Raw genomic sequence first — 16,333 nt, forward strand, 5'->3', positions numbered from 1 at the left:
TTCCACATGTTCATTGAGGAGGAGTTGGTTTGTTTCCCCTTCCGATATATTTTACCTGTGGTTCAGAGTGTACTATTGCATATTAAGCCTTCCTCCCATAGTATCAAGCATTAAAGTCAGCCCTGTCACCTGACACACCCGGAAACAAGTGCACAGGATGGATGCAGCAGTCACTATGAGCCATTTCGAACATCCCAGAAAAGCTGTGGAAGAGGAAAACGTGAGTGGTTAGTTCTTCCTTCCCTCTTGTGTGGGTTTGGCCCACAGCACGGAAATGTGTATATGACCCATTGGAAGATGCATGTTCCAGCAGTGCAGAGGCAAAGCACATCCCTCCCCTTTCTGTGAGACTGTAAGAGGAGAGGAAGTATATGTCACTCACGCTTTCTATCTGCATGCTTTTGTGGACCATTAAAAGTAGTTGGGTGTTTTTGTGGTGCTGACACGTCAATCAAAACCCTGGAAATCGTGTTGGTGCAGTGGGATAGGTCAGCACCGCTATGCCAGGAAGAGCCATAAAACTGGCATGTGATATAGGTAGACCAGGATGGACCTTTGCGTAGTTGGCTTGTGCAGCTTTGTAAAGCTATTTTTGACCTCACAGAGCCAGATACATTACTGCAAACTGGTGTGCTTAATTTTTATAGCACGTTATCAAACGAGGTTGCTGCTGCTCACACAGGTTTACCCTGTGAGTACACCCAATGCTTTTGCATTGGATTTACACAGTAGAAACTAAAATGATCAACATTTCAGATATACATTGTATCATTTTTATATATATACTTATCTAAAAAGCTACATGCCTTTTGGCTGTGCAGCATCAGCCTTGGGTCTCCTGTTCCATGGGTTGCAGAGCATTTAATTATAGCATTAAACACTGCTATAATGTTTAAAGGACAGAGCCAATGGCAGGGGGCTATTACATGGGGCCACCTGGTGTGGCTGACCCCACCTGCATGATGCCAGACCTTTAAACATTGCAATACCATTGTGGGAAGAACCCACAGTAAAGTAGCTCCCATGCACCCTTAAGGGCACCATGCTCAGTGCTGGATCTGGAGGAACTTAAATGTCAATGAGGAAGCCACAAACTAACACCTTCAGAGCAGTGTTTTCTTTTCTGGGTTAAGAATGGATGCACAATTCACTCTCAGAGTTAAACGTATTTTCCCAGTCAACTCCCAAAACAGCGGGCAGGCATCCTCCTTGCAACTGCACAATAACCCAGTTAATATTGCCTCCTGGCATACCACCCCCTTCACTGCTCAGGCAGAATTCAAGAAGGGGACTATTCTTTTGGGGCAACGATTATGCCTTTGGTATTCTCCCACGACCATCATCTGTAGTATGGATTGCATGGGGGAATCCCAGTGTACCCTTTCTCCCTTGGGATGGTGTAATTTCCTGTATATTGATTTGGGGTGGAGGGGGTATCAGCACTGCATAGGGGCCTCCACTTTCTCAGGTATATCATCTACTGGCTACATCCAACATGGTGGCTTAATTTTTCAAGGCACCCTTCACTTTCAAGGCTCTCTAACAATGTATACACATAACAGAATTTGTGAATCAATATGCGATATGTAGGAATAAAGCAGAAGATGACTAACATTTCAAAGAACCCTTCACGGCTGCGCTCAGAAATAAGCTGCTTTGAGAGAATTCTCATGTTCTTCTCCTTTAGGTGCCTCCTTATCGAACGTGATGAACTGAGACCAAATTCACCATTGACTGAGCGACTGATGCGGAAGACCACAGCTCTTCATGCCCTGGGATAAAGCCTTGTTGCTCAATAAGTTTCTATGTGCCATGATTAATCAGCAACTTTTTATTATGGCAATAAGCAAATCACATTGTGGGTACTCAATCGTGCATAAATCCGAAAGAGCCAAGGCCTTTAGAGATTCATTTTTGCTTCTGGGCTTTCTGGAATACTTAATTTTGACCCCTTTGCTCCCATGCATATCTAGGGAAGCAAATGGGCGTGATTGCAGATTGGCTAGCTAGAGCAGGGATAGGCAACGTGGTGCCCATGGGCACCAGTGTGCCCTCAGACACTGTCCTTGGTGAGAAGATTGAGAAACTCTGCTGCTCCCAATTTTATTGAAATGATATCTTTATATTTCCTTTTTGGCAGCTAGGATTGCTTCAAAGCAAAGTGGGAGCCTCTAGCTGCTGCAGTCTTAATTTCCCATGAATGCCTCTGAGCAGGTTACTTGTCCTTTGTGACCAGCTGTGCCCACCCATGGCAGCCATTTTATGGTTGTGCCCAGGACAGTTTCTCAGATTTCCAAATGTGCCTATGGCCCCAAAAGGTTGTCTACTCCTGAGCTAGAGGAATGTTCTCTTATACGTTTTTGCCATTCCCAAAACAGCAGTGATTATTTGATAATGGGGTGAATAGAATTGGACAAGATTTAGTTGTATAGAACATAGTATAGATATGTAGAATACATGACCACAGTCCATTGGAAAAACTAATCTACAAACTAATGTAATGTGAACAGCGTACCGTTGTGGACTTGCACTTTGGAAGCCTCGGAAATGAGGACTTTGTTGAAATGGGGAGTACAGATCTATACTAGATTGTGATTGCCTCTGTTTGAAAAAATGTTAAACTCAGGATAATTGTATACATGCATTTTATGTTATAAATTTTTAACTGATTGTTCCATCAAAAGCTCTGCTGATATGCTTATGAAAATATGTGGCATAGATGATCTTTATAACATATAGAAGACGTATGTTCATTTTCCTGGCGCTCGGAATGTTGCATGATCTTTTAACTATTCCAAAGTAAGCCCTATGAGGGAATTACCCTCCCCAGCACTGGTTCCAGCTATGGGGGAACTACTCCTTCACTGGGCAATCCCACCTATGGGGTTTCTTAGTTAAACCAAATGCTTATATTTCAGGGCCTAAGGAACTCTCTGTCATTTTAACTCAGGGTTCCCCAAGCTGACCATTTTCCACTGCCACTAATTCTGTTAGAATACTTTTAAAACCTCCTAGTAGCTATTATAAGAGACTTGGAGGGCAATCCTATTTATGTTTAGACAGAAAAACGTCCCACAACTCCCAGCATGCCCCAGCCAGCCACTGTGGGAGTTGTAGGCCTTTTTTCTGTCCAAACATGCATAGGACTGCGCCCTTAGATGCGAGACAGGCACCAACACTGGGGTTGAACAATTTATTAGAGGCATATTTCACACATAAGGATTACAAATACTTACTTTTGGGGTTTTCACAAGACTGTTCAGTGACAATTCTTAAGGACTCAAGAGTTACTGGGCATGTTCAAACTACACGCTAACCCATGATGGGTGACTAGCCATGCACTGGCAGTTGTTTTGTGGACTGTTGCTATTACTAGGCGAAATTCTCTAAACTTCCATCCCAGCCAAATACTCTTACAACCAAGTCCAGCTTCTGTGTGCAGCCTTCCTGTGTTACCAAAGCTCCTCCTGTTGTATTTCTGGCGGCTTGGACAGCTCATCTGGGTGTTTACTGCCAGCCTGTGTAACCTTCGTCTGGCACTATCTTAGGGCAGCCTCCTGACATAACACAGCCCCCTGCTCCTGATAGTCACCAGCCACGTAAGATTAGCCCATAGAGAAAGAATAGCACAATATTCAGGGCTAGTAGTCCTTCCAAAAGATCACGTATCAACCAGGAGACCTTTTCCCTCACTCTCCATAGACTACTTCAACTGTCATACCTCACCCGTTATTTCCCAACCGTTCTTTTCCACCTAGCTAGAATCCCTAGCCAGTCAGAATCGAATTTACCTGATCCAGGTCCGAACAATACTCAAAGGGATTGTCTTCCTCTCCCCCTGCCATTTAGAAAGTCACTCAGCAGCTCCTACACAGGCCTTTGCTGGTAATAAAACAAGTCCTTAGACCTGCTCAGGTACACTGCAGCCTCACAGAGGCCACACAAAGTAAGCATTACATCATACCAACAGTGTTATACAAGGCCTTTCTTCACAAGCCCCACTGAACACAGTTGGACTTTGTTCTGAGTAAACTTACACGGTATTACCTCCATCTTCCTTTCTTACTCTAAAACGGACACGGGCAGACATCAGGCTTTTTTACTAGACCTCTGAGGTCACCTGTTTGAGCCAGGTACAAAATAGTGAGGAGGGGGCATCTATTGGGAAAACAGTGGCTCACAAGTGGAGTCAATGACCTACTACACCCCATAAACCATACACTGGGATGACCTTAAAATAGTGCAAATCTATATCTGAGTTACTACTGCTCAGGGATTGGATCCAGATGTCATCATGCTTAGGGTAAACCTATTGAAATCAATGACTAACTTGTCTAATGGATTTCAGTGGGTGTTCTTGAAGCATGACTAAGCCTGGACCATAGGGATTGTAATTTTGAAGAGCTCTGCGTGGAGTTTTTCTGTTAAAAGAACTGAGATCCAGAAACCCTTGCCAGTCTACTGCAGATTATCCAGAGGTTTACCAGTAGATCCTGCTCTACCTTCTGCCCACCCTTGCTGCTTGAGATTATAGAGTAGGGAGGGAGTATCTGGTGCAAATGGACTGTAAGTGCTGCACCTGGAACAATTATTCACCTGCTGTGTACTGGAGGAGCAATTAAATGCAAACACATCCTGAGGCTGTTCACACATCACACTAACCCACACTCAGTGGTTGAGTGTGGGTTGTTTTGAACTGTAGGTTGTTCATTGAACTGTGGGTTAGTGTTGTCTGAATGCAGCCACAATGGCTTGTTGCCCATACAGTGTGGGTTATTTTCTCAAACAACCCACCTTGAGAACCCATGGTTTGATATTGGGTAGGAGATTCAGGACAGATAAAAGGAGGGACTTCTTCACATAGCACATAGTCAAACTATGGAATTTGCTACCACAGGATGTGGCCACCAATTTGGATGGCTTTAAAAGGGGGCTAGCCACGTTAATGGAGGCAAAGGCTATCAATGGCCACTAGTCTTGATGGCTGTGTGCTACCTCCAGTACCAGAGGCAGTGAGCCTATGTGCACCAGTTGCTGGGGAACATGGGTGGGGAGGTGCTGATGTGCTCATGCCCTGCTTGTGGGTTTCTGGTCAACAGCAGGTTGGCCACTGTGTGAACTGAATGCTGGACTAGATGGACCCCTGGTCTGCTCCAGCAGGGCTCTTCTTATGTTCTTAGTATCTCAATCTAGAGGAAGTTATGACACCTTGTGGACAAACATCTACTACTTCATTAATAGGAAGATTTCACTGTAACTCCTACAGTCCAAGATACAAATAGAGCATTTCCTTATGTGCCTAAACATCATTGAATTTTTGGATATACTGTGCAGCAGTACCTCTCACTGATAGGAACAAGTATCATTTGACAAGAGCATCTCCTTTTTGTGCCCACCAATGCTTTATGGGTCCCTTCTCACGTTTGTGGAGTGGGAACCACTTCAATATGGTGCCGTCCTGTGCCACTTGGATAACATGAGCCACTGATGACTTGCAGCTAAATGTGTGAACAGACTGCTAGGAAAACTACAAATGGCTGACAAACCAAAAGAACAAGGAAGGAAAAAAAGACATGAATGGTTAACCAACAGAAGCTTACTAGTCCTTAGCCCTGAATATATGGTTAGGATACAATCCTATGGTTCCTGGAGAGCATCCCAGGGACCATAGCTTATTTTTATTTTCACCTCCTGATGACATAGCCACTGCTATGACAGCAGGAGGAATAATCAGACATCGGATCCCGCCACCACTGCAGAAAGAACTGGTGACTGCTTTCTGTGGTTTCAAGAGCAACCTTCCATGACCTCGCAGAGGTGAAAAAGTGGGCATTCCAGTGGGCAAGAGATGGGGAGAGGCCAGGATCTGTAGAATCCTATTGCCTCTCCATCACCCATCACCGCCTACTGCCAGGAAGTGAGTGAGATGAGCTCAGAGGCTGGTCTAGAAGGGGGGTTATTTGGAGGGGTAATAGGAAGCAAAATCACCTTAGTTACTCCTGATCTTCCATTTATAACGGAAAGGTATAAACTTGTCATCCCCTAAAGCTATTGACAGAACAGAACCAGCTGCCTCCTTGCACTCTCGTCCTGGATTGTTTGCCTTTCCACGCAATAAAAAAACCCCTCACTTCCTAGTTTAATAAAACACTCTCTTCCAACAACCTAAGAGACGACTTTATACATGGACTTCACCAGACGGTTGACACCGAAATCAGATTGACTACATCCTTTGTAGCCAAAGGTGGCGGACATCTATGCAGTTGGTAAAAACAAGTCCTGGAGCTGATTGTAGTTCAGATCACAAACTTCTTATTGCACAATTTAGAATCAGACTAAAGACAATAGGGAAGACCCACAGATCAGTTAAATATGAGCTCACTAATATTCCTAATGAATATGCAGTGGAGGTGAAGAATAGATTTAAGGGACTAGATTTAGTAGATAGGGTCCTGGAAGAACTATAGACAGAAGTTCGCAACATTGTTCAGGAGGCGGCAACAAAAAACGTCCCAAAGAAAAAGAAAACCAAGAAGGCAAGATGGCTGTCTGCTGAGACACTGGAAGCAGCCCAAGGAAGAAGGAAAGCAAAAGGCAACAGTGATAGGAGGAGATATGGCCAATTAAATGCAAAATTCCAGAGGTTAGCCAGAAGAGATCAGGAATTATTTTTAAACAAGCAATGCGCGGAAGCGGCAGAAGACAATAGAATAGGAAGGACAAGAGACCTCTTCCAGAAAATTAGAAACATCGGAGGTAAATTCCAGGCAAAAATGGGTATGATCAAAAACAAAGATGGCAAGGACCTAACAGAAGCAGAAGAGATCAAGAAAAGGTGGCAAGAATATACGGAAGATCTGTATAGGAAGGATAATAATATCGGGGATAGATTTGACAGTGTGGTCAGTGAGCTAGAGCCAGACATCCTGAAGAGTGAGGTTGAATGGGCCTTAAGAGGCATTGCTAATAACAAGGCAGCAGGAGATGACGGTATCCCAGGTGAACTGTTTAAAATCTTGCAAGATGATGCTGTCAAGGTGATACATGCCATATGCCAGCAAATTTGGAAAACACAAGAATGGCCAACAGATTGGAAAAAAATCAACTTATATCCCCATACCAAAAAAGGGAGGCACCAAAGAATGTTCAAACTATCGAACAGTGGCACTTAATTCACATGCCAGTAAGGTAATGCTCAAGATCTTACAAGGTAGACTCCAGCAATTCATGGAACGAGAATTGCCTGATGTACAAACTGGGTTTTGAAAAGGCAGAGGAACTAGAGACCAAATTGCCAACATCCACGGGATAATGGAGAAAGCCAGGGAGTTTCAGAAAAACATCTATTTCTGTTTTATTGACTATTCTAAAGCCTTTGACTGTGTGGATCATCACAAATTGTGGCAAGTTCTTGACAGTATGGGGATACCAAGTCATCTTGTCTGCCTCCTGAGGAATCTGTATAATGACCAAGTAGCAACGGTAAGAACAGACCACGGATCAACGGACTGGTTTAAGATTGGGAAAGGAGTACGGCAGGGTTGTATACTCTCACCCTACCTATTCAACCTGTACGCAGAACACATCATGCGATGCGCTGGGCTTGATGAAGCCAAGGCTGGAGTTAAAATCGCTGGAAGAAACATTAACAATCTCAGATATGCAGATGATACCACTTTGATGGCTGAAAGCGAGGAGGAGCTGAGGAACCTCATGACGAAGGTGAAAGAAGAAAGTGCAAAAGCTGGGCTGTAGTTAAACCTCAAAAAAAACAAGATTATGGCAACCAGCTTGATTGATAACTGGCAAATAGAGGGAGAAAACGTGGAGGCAGTGACGGACTTTGTCTTTCTAAGCGCAAAGATTACTGCAGACGCTGACTGCAGCCAGGAAATCAGAAGACGTTTACTTCTTGGGAGGACAGCAATGACAAATCTTGATAAAATAGTGAAGAGCAGAGACATCACACTGACAACAAAGGTCCGCATAGTTCAAGCAACGGTATTCCCCATAGTAACCTATGGCTGCGAGAGCTGGACCATAAGGAAGGCTGAGCGAAGGAAGATAGATGCTTCTGAACTGTGGTGCTGGAGGAAAATTCTGAGAGTGCCTTGGACTGCAAGAGGATCAAACGAGTCCATACTCCAGGAAATAAAGCCAGACTGCTCACTTGAGGGAAGGATATTAAAGGCAAAACTGAAGTACTTTGACCACATAATGAGAAGACAGGATACCCTGGAGAAGATGCTGATGCTAGGGAAAGTGGGAGGCAAAAGGAAGAGGGCCGACCAAGGGCAAGGTGGATGGATGATATTCTGGAGGTGACGGACTCGAGCTTGGGGGTGCTGGGGTGGCGACGGCTGACAGGAAGCTCTGGCGTGGGCTGGTCCATGAAGTCACGAAGAGTCGGAAGCGACTGACCGAATAAACAACAACACCTGATTTGCTGGCAGCAGCCTGGCAAGTCATAAGATTTTTGGAAGCCTCAGATATTGGAGGCTTCCATCTAGCAGGAGCGCAATCCCTAGGTTTGTGCCCTTAAACTGCATTATAGAATCATAGAAAAGTAGGGTTGGAAGGGGCCTTATTAGACCATCGAGTCCAACCCCCTGCTCAATGCAGGAATCCAAGTCAGAGCATCCCCGACAGATGGCTGTCCAGCTTCATCTTTAATGTCTCCAGCGTGGGAGAGCCCACCACCTCCCCAGGGAATTGGTTCCACTGTCATATTGCTCTAACAGTCAGGGTTTTTTCCCTGATGTTAAGCCGGAATCTGGCTTCCTGTAACTCAAGCCCATTCTTCCGTGTCCTGCACTCTGGGATGATCGAGAGATCCTGGCCTTCCTCTCTGTGACAACCTTTCAAGTCCTTGAAGAGCGCTATCCTCTCCCCTCAGTCTTCTCAAGGCTAAACATGTCCAGTTCTTTCAGTCTGTCTATCTTCATAGGGCTTTTATTATTTTATTAATTTTATTTTATTTTGTATTTTATTTTATTATTATTTTATTATTTTATATATGTTTAGTTGTAAGACTCACTGTCTTCAAGGAAGCTTTCCCACAGGTAAGTGTGCATCGCATTACAGCCTAAACAATTTTATGTACTCTCTGCATAACAAAGTAAATAAATAGATTAGGCACAGGAGAAACAGAATTATTTTGATTTTGCATAAACCTGATGTGTGTGTGTGTGTAATTATTTGTTTCAACTTCTGCCAACAGAGGCACTTCACCGGCAGAACTTGACACAAAAAGCAACATGTTCCTGCCAGGGATGCTGGGAGATGGAGTACCAGCACCTTCCTTGTTAGGAAAGGCCACAGTAACACAGAGATGAAACCACCAACTCCCCATCTGGCTTCCTGTAACTCCCCATTCTTCTGCCCTGGGTATGTTGGGTGGGCCCTGGAGGGGTGCTTCAAGAACCTGTGTCTTGCGTACACTCAGTTCGAGTACACGCAAAACACCAATCTTTTGCAGGTACTTGCCTAAAGCATGTGCACAGGAATGAGCACATTTATGTTGAACTCAGGCATAACTGTTAAGGGCTAGAAATTCGTTCCCTTTTTAAAAATGAAAGCAAAGAGTCTCTGAATATGCTGCTGCTGTCAACATCATAGTCTGTGCTCCTGTAGAGCTCACAGCCTTACTTTTGTCCAAGCTACAGCTTAAGACTCCACCTTTAAATTAAAAGAAAGGAGTGAAGGGGTGGAATGGAAAGTTGAAAGAATATCTGAGGCTTAGAGATGACTTTTTAAAAAATGACAGCACACTTAATTTTCTTAATTTTTAATTATATCCACAAAACAAAGCACAAACCCACCCACCCTCCTGTACCCAACCACAGCACACTATAAGCGAGAAGCTGAAATAGAGAAGAAGCCTCCCAAAATACAGATGAAACCCCCCAAAATACTAATTAAAACATCCTCTACAAAGCGTGTCCAAGTCTTATTGGATATCTATGTACACTTCTTTAATAGCCCACCAGGGCTCTCTCCACCCCCACTCCCCATTACTTCAGTTACTATTGGGATGGTGCAGATATAGCACATTTGCAAAGATGCACCTCTCATCGGTACAACCAGGATAGTGTAATTGAATGTTTTTTTAAAAAACTGAAAACCAAAAGCAGTCTTCAAATGTTCAATAACAGTTGCTTACTGAAGTTCCTGAGTGTCTTGGGGCAAAGTTTCACACCAAAAGGCCTCAGCTCCGATAATTAGCAGAATACTAATTTTCATGTCTAATTATGAGTAACTACCAATAGTGGCCAGATACGTAATTATGTTTAGCTGAAAAAAAGAAAACTTTCGCCACATCTGACGCTGTTGATTAATTTTCTCCACATATGCTAGGCCAATGGAATACAGATTCTCATAATTAGCCAAGTATTGTGCATGAGACAAAGTTGAACCGTCCCAGAGTGAATGGGAGTATCTATTGATACAACTATTCAAATATCCCTGGTACAACGAAGATTAATATCCGTCTAGTAGGACAGGAAAACGTACCTATCAGCTTGTCCTACCTCTTTGGATGGATTAACACCTATCCATAAAGATTGTAATACATTAAAAGCTAAACATTCAAAGGACTCTTAATTTGCCCTTTAACGTATGAAATCAGTAAAATATATAATAATGTATAATAACGAAAATGCTGCAAATGCTTCGTCTATGATAATGAATTATTCAGTGATCAATTTTTTCTTCCTGCATTGTCCTAAAAGAGCTAACTGATTAAAAGACCAATATGATTCCTATCCTCTTCAAAAGCAGTGATTCCACATTTTTTACTCATCTGAAGGTATATACTGCTTCCCTAAAATCTGATTCATTACAAAAGAAAAGACTTAAGCATGTAAATTAGATAGAAACACCACAACAATGAAAAGGCATTTCAGCTGCCTATGATAAAATACATTTCTTTTCCGCTTCATAAGAGATCAAATATGCAGGATAAATCTGATGCTTCTCAAAGATGACAAAGATGGATGGGTCTACCAGCTTATCCACACAGCTGTCATAACAGTTGATCATACCAGTCGATCTTGCTGGGGGCCGCTTGTAAGTTGAATGCCCCGTAGTGAAATCACCAACCAGCACTTGAGCCACAAACATAGCAGTCTCCTTGGAATTTGCATCACGCTGACAGTAGTTGTGGGAATACTGTGCATCTCTGGCAAAGTAGCTCCCTAGGAAGACACCGGGGGGGGGGGTTAAGAAAAATGCTGCTTCATATAGACATGGAGAATCTTGGGCCTTCCAGATATTGTTAGACGACAGCTCCCCATGTCCCTGACCTCTGGCCACGCTAGCTAGGGCTGATGGGAGTTGACATCTGGAGGGCCAAAGGTTCCCATTGGGAAGTGGGTAATTTTAAACGTTTTTCCCATGCTTTTAAGGGTGGATTACACTCTTGGTGTGGTCCCCCATCTGCCTTACCCTACTCCTACCTGTGTCAGCCCCCCTGCTGCTTCATATAGAACTAGACACCCACCACACTTAATCCTGAAGATTGCTCTTGCTGATTCTAGCATGACAGCTTTGAAACTAGGAGAAGTTTGAGCAATCTTAAGGGAGAAGGGGAACCCCCAGCAAAACGGGTGCAGGGGACTAGATACAGGCTATCCTTGACTGCAAACCCTGTAAGTTTGCGAAGTGCGACATACAAGGCTCCAGTTGGGGCTTCGTTAATCTACTGTTGTGTAAGAGCACAACAGCAATAAACTGAAGGGGGGGGGAATTAGGGGGACATTAGTGCACATTCTCTGGGCATGGGAAAGTGTGATTTTTTTTCCCCCAGCCCCATTTTTGCACAAAAAAACAGCTGGGAAAATTTTTAACAACGGGTTTGAAACTGCGATCGTGATCAGAGCCACGATGGGGAACTTGGCATCAGACAAGACGGGCTCCACTGCCAAGTCACCTGGGATGCCAGGCGGAGCCAGCTGGAGGACCAAAGGGGAAGTGGGGGGGGGGGGACAGCCAACACACTGTGGGTAGTGTGCCCAGGTGTCTGTCAGGTGCACCAACCACACACACTGGGGCTTGTCACCCATTGTGTGTTAGTTAGCAGGTTGTGCGAATATGCCCGTTCTGGGACCTTCTTTCAGACCTTTTGGTTCAGACCTTTATTCTGGACTGTGCATTCTAAATAAACACATTAAAGAGTATTCAAGGTGGATGCTCCTTACATTGAGGTAGAGCATGAAGTGGCAGAACAAGAGTTTATCCAAAACATTGACTGTATCAATCAGAGCCTTAAACAGGGACTATGATGTTTTCTCACATTATAAAAGCGAAGAAAAACACTTCCAATTGTGTATCTTATGCTTTCCAGCGTACGGCTCGGATACTCTTCCTTGGAAGACTGAGCGCAACTGTTCCGTTAACTGATTTATCTGGCACATAAGCTGCCCACATTTCCATTCTAGCTTCTGATTCATCTCATCTTTTTAATGCTCTTTCAATAAAATCATTTCAGTTAGTTTTCCAAGATACAACTAGACTCTTTTAATAAGGCCTTAGAATTATGATATAGCTATTTAGTGGCCATTATTTTCCAATTCACTGTTTTTTTTAGCAATTTGCCCATAATGGGGATCAGTTTAGTGAAGTATGAAAGGAAGTTAAATTAGAACACAGGTAAACTTAGCACTCGTAACACCCCTCTCTGAAGGTGGGAAGAAAGGAATACAAAAACATTTTCCTTCATGCGAGGCCAGCAACCCCTTTGCAGGTTTCAATCCTCTAAACATCCAAACATCAAAACTGGAAGCATTCCCTCTGGAAAAGTCTCACCTATCTAAACAAATTCCTTCCTTAATGGGGAAATATCCTTGTTTATCTCACTGTTATCACAAAACAGTCATCTGTATAAGATCAATTTACCCCAGAAATCTTTCTCCTCCCAGGAAACTAGGGCGGTCTCTGCTTTCGGTACAAATACCAAAAGTGGTGCCTCATTTTAGCATCTCACCTTGCCCATGGGCTGTTCCATTGGTCCCACAAATTCTCCAGTCAAAGTTGTCATTACAGATGGCGTCCAAGCAAGAATAATGAGTTCCATGGAACAGGAGTCTCTCATCAATGTTCTGTCCTCCTTTTTTCTTCTTCATCTGTTCTTTTTGCCTGTTATGAAACAAATGTGTCCCACTTCCTGTCAAACGTTAAGACTGGAAGCAGCTATTCCCCTCTAGGGTGATGAACCTGTTAGGATGGTCTGCCCTGTGAAACTAATGGAATCAGCGAGTTTCGAACTGGTATGGCTGGTGCTCCTGTTAATGCCGTAGCCTCTCTGTGGAATATATGGACCTGACTCGGGAAGCGGACACCGTTATTCCGAGGCATCCTCTCCCCGATACCACTGGTTTACTAAGAAGCTGGGGGATGATGAGGGATGCAGGGAGATAGCCAGAACACAAGAAGTGGAAAGTACAGAGAGAGTCCAGCTGAATACAGCTAAGAGCAGACTATCAAGCCTACTCTATGGTGGTGATGCCAACCGAGGCACTAGCACTGAGTTTTAAAATATTTATTTATATTTTTATTTCGTGTGTGTGTGTGTGTGTGTATATATATATATATATATATTCTTAACATGTTTTTCAAATTCTTGATTGTGATACACAGGGACTTTGAGACACATGCTTCATTCCAGCAGCATTCCTATGATTTAGGAACAGATCTAATAGCTCCTTTTACCTAGTTTCAAAGCAACAGGAAACATTGCTTGAAAGGGGGAAAGGGCAGCTTAAATGTGACTGATGACACAAATAATGAGCTACAGTGAGAGCCAGTGTGCTGCAGTGGTTAAGAATGCTGTACTCAGGAAATTGAGGTTCTAGCCCTCAGCACGAAGCTCACTGGGTGAGTTTGGGCCAGCCACTGACTCTCAGCCTAACCTATCTCACGGGGTTGTTAGGAGGATAAAATGGAGGAGGAGGGGGAGATGACCCATGTACACCACCATGCCTTGGGCTCCTTGGAGGAAAAGGTGGGATATAAATATAACAAATAAATAAATACACTGGGGATAAATGGCACGCCCATAATCCTTTGCTGCCGAGAACCACTTTCCAATAGTAAATGAGATGTGGGCGATGGAGATGGACACACGTTGATTTTCACATCTCAGGTTTCTCTTAGGTTGTATGTCTGTGCTAAAAGAATTCCAACTCTGCACGAATTCTTAATTCAAATTATGTGCTGAGTGAAACTTGGTTCTGCAACCTGCACCAGTTTTGCAAGTGAAGCATGTTTAGCAAATTTATTCTGCACTGTTTATTATTTTACATAACTTACATTAGTTGTACTAGTCATGGGGAGGGGCAAGGACACTGGCTTGCTGGACACTGATCCCCCCCCCCCCCCCGCAATCTTATTCAGCAGTTATTCTGGGTCCTGATATTTCAGCAGGTATTTCTCCCCCACACACCAACATTTTGAGCATATTTTTGTAGGCATAAGGACTAGAAACGTTATCTTATTTTTAAGAAGAAAATAAGCTGAGAATTCATAATCAGCTGCCAGTTCATTTGTGCAAATAAATGCTCTCATGAGTGGCTCACTCAGCTTCTCAATCTAATTGGACATTACAGCTCCCTTTCTGTGAAGAGGAAGATCACAAGTTACATTTTTCAGCATTTATATAGTGATTTAGGAGTGTTCAAAGTGCTTCACATACATTATCTTATAATCCTTACAAAAATCCTATAAAGTAGACCTGCATTATTATCCCCACTGCAGTGGAGGAAACTGTGACGGAGAGTGAGTGGCTTACTTAATGCCCACCTGATGAGCTCATTCCTGAGGGAAGATTCACCCAGGGGGTTCCTGATCCGTACATAGTTCAGTGTGTTAGCCACTGTGTTACACAAACATGTTACATTGATCATGCAAGTAGACTGTGACGTTACATCTCTGTATGTAATAAGACTATGTTATGGTTATGTATTCATGTAATAACTCTGGGTTTTATGTTGAGTATTTCTGTGGTGAGAGAGGTGAGTGACAGGAAGAATGGTGGATTTGCACATGTGTGATGACTGGCTGAGTGAGTGAAGGGGTGTGGAGCGTGTGTTACATAAACTGTGTGCTTTGCTTGAGATGAGACAGTCAGACAGGGATAGGACTTTAGGACTGAGAACTGGGGGGGGTCTGTGGTAATTTGTGAAGTGATCAATTTCAGAGTGCAATCTGCGGTATGACAACATGCATTAATAGTACCATTAAGAGTTGCTTATTTATGGTTCAACAACTTATTTGCTGTAATTAATACCAAAAAAATTTTTTTAACCAAATCCTACACCTTCTGCTCTTGGCTATGTAAAGGGGAAGGTAATAAAGGAAACAATACAGGTGAAAATATAAACAAGTGTGTCCTCGCAGACAGAGGACTGAGCATGGGTTGGACCTAAGCCTTAAAGGTCCTGGTGGGAGGAAAACCCAGCGTGTGTGACAGAAGGTGGTGAGAAAGGCCTTAGAGAAGGGAACTCTCACTAGGAGAAGGGAGGAATGCCACATAGATCATTCACATAGGAGATGGTTTGAATAAATGAGCTGGCTATTTATTGTGGAAAGGTTCTGAGATTCTCAAGAAGGTGAATTCTCCGTTCAATGCTATATTTGGTGCTTTTCTCGCTTCTGAGGCATCATAGCAAGCAAAGACAGCCCTGTATTCTTCATTTACTTTAAAGCAAGCTGCCGATTTTTTAGTGTTTGAAGTGTGGCCATGTCTAGAACCAAAGTGAGTTTCACTATATGAGGTATCCAGATTGCCTCCAAACCTATTTCTTTCTTGACTTAATAAGCTGAAGAGGATAAGGTTTAACAGATCTTAAACTAAAGCTCATAAGACACAGGAATAATTATCAGCGCAAAACTAGACATTACGTTGGAGATAAATGAACAATCTGCCTATGTTTCTTTTTAATGCAAACTGCAGGAGCCTGCCAGTTTGAGAAGAGGAACAGAGTTGGGGAGTGGCTACTTAATCTTTCCCTCTCCCACTGTCTACTCAAAACTGCATTACCCAAGTTGATTTCACCCTGTATCTTTTACCTTATGGATGAGAAAACTGCTGGAAAGGGGGATTTTGAGTGGAAAAGCCGGAGGGAAAAGGGTTAAGCATCCCACCCTGTTTTTCCATTCCTGATCGCATCCTCAAACGCTGCTTTTCAGTAAATAACCAGACCACGGGAGCGCTCTTCGGGTGTTCACTTTTGAATGCAACAAAGGGGCCTCTGGGAATGAGCAGGGCTATTTCCACTATATCTCTGCTGGCAGCACTCCGAAGCTGACATGTGCTCGCTGACCCGTATGCACCTTC

General features: G+C 43.4%; 2 protein-coding genes across 4 annotated transcripts in view; one reads left to right on the forward strand and one right to left on the reverse strand.

Annotated features, from left to right (window-relative positions):
- The window catches only part of TTC38 (tetratricopeptide repeat domain 38), a 31,939-nt gene extending 29,176 nt beyond the window's left edge, over positions 1 to 2,763 (forward strand). For 2 of the 3 annotated variants that reach the window (XM_084811318.1, XM_084811319.1), the window contains exon 14: positions 1,688 to 2,763. In XM_084811318.1, coding sequence (XP_084667444.1) covers positions 1,688 to 1,781 — 94 coding nt within the window. In that variant the 3' untranslated portion in view covers positions 1,782 to 2,763. Of the gene's footprint in view, positions 1 to 101; positions 221 to 1,687 lie in introns of all 3 variants that reach the window. The other variant, XR_014784507.1, reaches the window with a different exon arrangement.
- Positions 2,764 to 9,012: 6,249 nt separating this feature from the next.
- LOC146340281 (protein mono-ADP-ribosyltransferase PARP12-like) overlaps positions 9,013 to 16,333 on the reverse strand; it is a 46,971-nt gene continuing 39,650 nt past the window's right edge. The window contains exons 12-13 of the mRNA XM_084811320.1: positions 12,983 to 13,134; positions 9,013 to 11,195 (exon numbers count right to left, since the gene is read on the reverse strand). Coding sequence (XP_084667446.1) covers positions 10,909 to 11,195; positions 12,983 to 13,134 — 439 coding nt within the window. The 3' untranslated portion in view covers positions 9,013 to 10,908. The remainder of the gene's footprint in view (positions 11,196 to 12,982; positions 13,135 to 16,333) is intronic.

This window comes from Heloderma suspectum, chromosome 7 (assembly GCF_057233095.1).
Source record: "Heloderma suspectum isolate Gila_16-S chromosome 7, 16-S_ref, whole genome shotgun sequence".
NCBI lineage: Eukaryota > Metazoa > Chordata > Lepidosauria > Squamata > Helodermatidae > Heloderma > Heloderma suspectum.